The 6442-nt window shown below is 34.8% G+C and overlaps 1 protein-coding gene across 1 annotated transcript; it reads right to left on the bottom strand.

Annotated features, from left to right (window-relative positions):
• Positions 1-1392: 1392 nt before the first annotated feature.
• Positions 1393-6157, bottom strand: LOC107873742 (mitochondrial import inner membrane translocase subunit TIM10). The gene is made up of 5 exons (XM_047404142.1): positions 5790-6157; positions 3609-3660; positions 3347-3399; positions 2804-2912; positions 1393-2451 (listed from the first exon to the last, which is right to left on the bottom strand). Exons 2-5 carry the CDS (start codon positions 3648-3650, stop codon positions 2392-2394), a joined length of 264 nt encoding a protein of 87 aa, XP_047260098.1. The 5' UTR covers positions 3651-3660; positions 5790-6157; the 3' UTR covers positions 1393-2391.
• Between the last annotated feature and the right edge of the window lie 285 nt (positions 6158-6442).

Below are 6442 nucleotides of genomic sequence, written 5' to 3'. Positions count from 1 at the left end.
TTTAACAATCTAACAAGGGAAGAGGACACAACGGTATGGAAGATTGGCAGTAAAGGGAAGTAAAGGGATTTTTAGTGTAAACTCTGCATACAAAGATCTCATCATCTCACAAACAGGAGAACTCTCACCATGGAAATGATATGGAGGGTCAAAATCCCCTACAAAGTCAACTATTTCTCGTGGTTGTTGGCTAAGGAAGTAATGCTAACACAAGAAAATATGAAGAAAAGAGTTTCCAACTATGTTCTAGATGTTATTTATGTGGGAAACAAGTCAAGACAGTTAACCATCTCTTTTTACATTGCAAATGGATGGATAAGCTTTGGAGGATATTCATCAGCCAAAGGAAGATTACTTGGGTAAAACCAAGAAACATTGAAGGTGTTCTTAAGTGTTGGATCAGAGTGGGAAATACTACAGAAAAGGAGAGATGGAAGATTGTCCCAAAGGTGGACAATATGGAAAGAAAGAAATCAAAGGTGTTTTAAAGGCAAACAGAATAATTTACAGAATTTTAAGATGAATTGTCTATCGGAAACAGCCTCTCTACTTCTTCGGAGGTAGTGGTATGGACTGCGTACATCTTACCCTCCCCAGACCTCACTTTGTGGGAATACACTAGGCTTTGTTGTTGTTGTTGTTGTATTTTAAGATGAATTGTTTAGCTCTTTATTATTTTTGGTGTGAACAGAAAGTGTTAGGACAAACAGAAGATAGTTTTGATGTACTAGACTATTTGTGACAAAAAGTACAAATAGGAATCAAATAGTTTCTGTAATACTTTTGGAAGGGGGACTACACATTTTTGATGTAGTACACCTGTGTATATATAGATAAAAAGTTACCTTTCCAAAAAAAAAATCAATTTAAAATACTAAATAGTAGTTCTTCATCTTACAAATAAGTAAAGATTTAATAGTTATAACGTTAATTAATTTCAAAGTCCTAAATATTAAGATAATAATTAAAAAATTAATTATTTGAGGAAAATAGTAAATGACAATTTTGTCTATTGTGGAGTCTTTAATAAAGAGAAAAAAGTTCAACCAATATTTCTAAGGGCCTTCATTTTTTTAATATAGTATAGCTAAAGATTATAGATATGGTCAATGTGTGGTAAATTTGCTCCTATTAGTATATTTAGTGACAAAACTTCTTATGATTCTTCCATTCGGTTTTTCTTTTCCTATTTGATAGTGTTGATTAAGATCTGTTTCTTCTTCGTAAAGAATAATGGAATAGAAATCTTCAACTGATTTCGGTTAATTTGAGTAAGAAATTGAGTATAATCACCAAAGTTTTCTATTGGATCTTATATATTTGATAGCTAGGTCACAAGTTTTGAGACTTGAGGTACAATTGCTAGATAAATTTTTCCGTTAATATTTTTTACGTTGGCACAATATTTGTGTTGAGGATTGTCATGGAACTTTGGCCAAATTAATTTTAAGACAATATTCCTAAGTTGGGGTCTATCGGAAACAGCCTTTCTACTTCATCTGAGATAGTGGTATGAATTGCGTACACTTTACCTCTCAAAACCCCACTTTGTTGGAATACACTGGGTATGTTGTTGTTGTTGTTATCAAGCTTTTTTATTTTGTAAATATCATTTATGATAATTATATCATTAGATTACTAAGAGAAGTAGTGGGTCAGAGCGGATTGGTGAACGCTGAATGTGTTTGCAATTTTAATTGCATATAAGTTAATTTGCCAGTAAGTTACAGGACAATCAAATAACTGCTGAAGAAATTACACAGGTTAAACAAATCATCTACGGAGTAGTAATGAAATAACTGAATCTGCCTTGTAGATTAACTGACACAACCAGTAGAGAGCTGGTTGAGAATCTCAATTAATGCCTCAAAAGAGAATGAACAAAAGGTCAAGTTATATGTGTTGTGTTATGACTCATTGTTTAGCCCATTTAGACCCAAGTTAACTTTGGGCTGGTTGGTCATGATTCATATTTACTGATTTAGTCCATTTGACAGAAAAAGGAAATTATTATTAATTTTTTTTAAAACAAGTAAAATCTTCTACCCACAAACTAGGGTCCAAATACTTTTACTTATAAGCTCTCTGAGACATAGTTCTCTGCATTGCAATACATACTCTCTAAGTTTTAATCATCTTTTATGGACTAAAATGACTGTTAAATATTTATCTTAAACTAGCACGAGTATTACAAGCCCCTCAAACTTTATAAAAAGGATTTTTCCTAAATCCGTTTGTATATTAGCTAAAGTACTCTTCACAACTATATATTATGATGATGACATGATATGAGCTCAAATGAAGAAATGAGGATTTTTATAACCAACCCAAACTTGTTTGGACTGAGGAGTTGTTGATGTTGTAGTTGTTGTTGTACTCTTCACAGCCTATCTACCCTGTCTCTTCCCCAACCTCTGGTGACCCCATCCAGCGACCTTTCACGGCTCTACCCTAGCCCCCAAGCTAGAATTGTAAGAATTATCATGCAGTAAGAATATTTTGATTGGGTCAAAAACTTAAGAATTGTTATTCTTTAGTACACAATGATCAAACAGCCTCGGAAAAATAAAGAACTGGATGTATATGAACTGCTATCTAAACCTAGAAACTGATAGAGGTCCAGCATAAGCGCATGACACAAAATATAAGGAAGAAAAGATCATTGTTTTCTGCTATTTTTGAGTGAAAAGGCAACTGCAATTTAAAATTACCAAATAAAAATTCATTTAACTGCAACCAGATCACTTATCCTCCGACCAAAAGGAAACAAAAATTTCTAAAATGAAAATACTGAATAATTTACCTGCTGATATTTTGAGACACAACGATCAATGCAGGTATTTTCACCCATATATAGCTCACCTTCTCTGTACTTTGTCGAGACACACTTGTTGAAGCATGTATGGGTTAGCCTAGATTACAAAACAAGAAACAAGTTCAAAAATTTTGTACATACGTCTTCTACTGAAGGAACTACACAACAATACTGGGGTTGAATTAGAAGAAAACTGAATGTATGGATAATTAATTTTATTTATGAGCTCCAAGATTTTCTTTTGTGTTGTTAGGTTACTGCAAAAGAGACTTGTGACTCAAATAGTCATGTTTTGGAACATCTTACTGAGGGATGGATTTAGGGAGTCGTGAGGGTGTTCACACGAACCCCCTCGACAAAAAAATACACGGTATATATAAGGTAATTCTTTTATTTTAAATATATATATATATAAAAAGATTGGCTCAATGGTTCAGGGAGTTCAAATTTTACACTGAGGTTCCAGGTTTAAAATCCTAGGCACTACATTTTTATTTCTTCCTAGAACTCTAGATCCGCCACTGACCTTACTTGTTAAAAAATTCAACTCTATACTCCATCTCCTTCTCGGCCATGCCAAAAATCTGCATACATAAGGAAAAGGGAGGGGGTGTAAGATCACTGAGAAAGTTTTAGCTTGAAAAGTTCCGCATTCAGCATCTCACGCAGAATGCAAATATTTAGAAACTTAGAAGGTAGAATTACTAACAAAAGTGTGATAACCACACAGAAAGAAAGATTCCTTGTAGATAAATATAGACAAAATGATAAACACGTCACAAAAGTAAAGAACCTTCTCCGTGTCAACTTCTGTTGGAAAGTTATTAGCAGCCATCTCTACAAAGCTGTGAGACAAAAAACAACACTTTAGATCAAAAAGTGCAGTTACAGGTCTGATCACAATAAAAAAACAAAGGGCAAAATATGCTAAAGGATCTTCCCTTATAACCGAGACATCCTGAGGGCCAGTGATGCACGGTTCGAAACTCAGTGGATAATGGGACCTCTCTCCTATCCTTCTCCACTTAAATACTACGCTTGTCTGCAGCAAGGTTCGAACACACGGCATGCGCCTAGTTCACTTATCACAAACTACGGTCTTACCACTAGACCAAAGCCCTGACGGCAAATATGATAAAAGAACTCTATCCTAATAAACCCGAGGAATATGAGGATGACGTTCAATCTGTGTAATGAATCTACTGTATTAAGTGTACCAATTGCTACTGCACCCACTGCCTTCACCTCAATATTGTTTCAAAAGTGCAATTATAGTTCTGTATCATAATAGACATGCAGAAAATGTGCTAAGAAAACTTTAGCGTAAGATGACACACTCAATCACCATACGTTTATGCCCTGAGAACTGAACCTGCTATATATCAAAATACATTTATGCCTAGTGGTCAATCAAGTGGATCGAGACCACGAGGTCTAGTTCAAATCCCCTGAGGCAAAAGAAAACACTAGGTGAATTCTTTCCTTAGGGCTGCATATCGATCGGTTCGATTCGGTTTTGAAAATTATCGGTTTTACTTATTCATTATCGGTTTGTATATATGCTAAACCGTTAAAGAACCGTTAAGATATCGATTAATCGGTTATCGGTTTATCGATTTTTCATTGTTATCAGCACGGTTATCGGATTAACCATTAACATTAAACATATCTAATTTGAAGTCCAAAGCTAGTAAGCAACTTCCTCATAATCATGAAATACTTTTCAAAATGACGTCCCCATATGTTCCAGTTCAATGCATTCTAATTCAGATTATTAATAGAGAATTTAGAGAAGATCAAAGATTCAATGAAAGTTTCTTTCTTGGTTATTTAGGTAACTCTTGAAGTGAAGGGTGAAGCCCAGATATTGAACTTGGCAGAAAAGCTAAAAGCTGGGGGCATTGCTCATAAACTGTAGATTGAACAACCAGAAAACATACCAACCTGTCTTGCTACAAAACCCTATCTAAAATCCATAGTATCTTCATTTTTCAAGAAGCTAAAACTATGTAAGTTCACCTGAACACTTATACCATTTCTGCCTTCGCGCACCCTAGGAGAGTGCAAATGGCAAGTTTCATGGTCTGGTTCCACTTAGTAGCCCAAATCCGCGTACCCCCTTTAACATAACACGCAAGTTTTTAAGCCAGCTGACTAGGGTTGGCAGCTAAATTCAGTGGTGGAAAGTGGAAGAGAGAGGTCGGACCTAAAAGGATAAGAAGGCTCTCCATCCAGAGAAAGAGATGCTATTAAGGATACTTTAACAGAACCTTAGGACTTATCTTGAGTTGGGCATGATGAATTTCAAGTGCAACTGTTAATGTGATACTGACACAAGTTGGCTTAGTTTTGGTGCTATTGAATTGAAATTAGTTTTGCTAATGATGAGCTACGCTATTTGCAGTGATTAATATTTCTTGCTGAGCCCTTTGACCTGTGCATGCGGTTCATCTAGATTTATAATCTGGTGATTCTGGCCAGATGAGCATCGGTTTTATTTTCATCTATATGCCATGAATAAAAAAGACAAAGGGTCACAACAATAAACAAAACACGTCCCTTTCTTAAATGACCATTTCTTAAATGCTTTTACATTAGTACTATGCGATGAAAATACAGCAACTAATTCCAACAGCAACAGCAACCAACTAATGCAACACAGCAACAACAGCGACCCAACATCACGGACACAAACAAATTCCAGAAACCAGAAATTCAATTATGCAAATTCCAGAAAACAGTGAAAAATTGCAAATTCCAGAAACTTGAGAAAAAACCCATAATTCACCCACCAGCAAACAAATCAGCAAAAAATCCTAAACCCTAAAAATTCAATTATGACAACTCCAATTCACAAAACCCCAAATTAATCACCACAAAAAAAAGTCAACACTTTCAGTCCAAATACTTCAAACAAACACTTAACATAGACATACACCAAAAATCCCAAATCACAACGAACATGAATTATTACCTGTGAGCACAACAACAACAGCCGAGCAGCAAATCGTCTTTGGACGCCTCTAATCTCTTGAGTTTTCAGCAAATGTTAAGCTTGAACCTTGAATCTCTTCAGTTTTCAGCAAATCGTCTTTGACCGTCTTTGGATCTACTGATATTATTGGTTTGAGAGACAGAGAGAGTGAGAGAGTGAGAGGCGTAGTGACTGCCTTGTGAAATCAGAAATGAAATTCACCAAATTGTCTTTGGGTCTATTGATATTATCGGACTTTGAGAGAAAGGCAGAGTGAGAGAGTGAGAGAGTGAGAGGCGGAGTGAAATCAGAAATGAAAATATGAAATGTGATATGTGAATCCCTTTCTCCCTAGGGTAAGTAATGACGGTGGGCTGAGCTTGGGAAATAAGATTTAAATATTTAAATAAAAATTACACATATACATTACTTATGTTCTAATATTATAAAAAAAATCTCAACTTCCTAAATATATTACAAAAATTCACATATATATAAAATGCTATGTATATATCGGCTATGTATTAATAAAAAAAGAAAGTAAAATAATTAAAAAAGTATAATTACTTTTAACAAGTTGATATTTATGCTATTTATATAATTCATTAATTGGTTGGGCCCATGGGAAGTTAGGAAATGTAATTATAATTGAC

This window comes from Capsicum annuum, unplaced genomic scaffold (assembly GCF_002878395.1).
Source record: "Capsicum annuum cultivar UCD-10X-F1 unplaced genomic scaffold, UCD10Xv1.1 ctg5272, whole genome shotgun sequence".
NCBI lineage: Eukaryota > Viridiplantae > Streptophyta > Magnoliopsida > Solanales > Solanaceae > Capsicum > Capsicum annuum.
Note: the sequence above shows the minus strand (reverse complement) of the source record. Positions and strands in the feature narration are given on the sequence as shown.

Bases quoted from the DNA above. Each gene is read 5' to 3' on its own strand.
- LOC107873742 (XM_047404142.1), bottom strand. From the start codon at position 3,650: ATGGCTGCTAATAACTTTCCAACAGAAGTTGACACGGAGAAG. The intron at 2,913-3,346 runs GTAAGGTCAGTG...TTTGTAATCTAG, and splicing joins AGAGTTGAATTTTTTAACAA to GCTAACCCATACATGCTTCA. The intron at 2,452-2,803 runs GTAAATTATTCA...CTTGGGGGCTAG, and splicing joins GTGTCTCAAAATATCAGCAG to GGTAGAGCCGTGAAAGGTCG.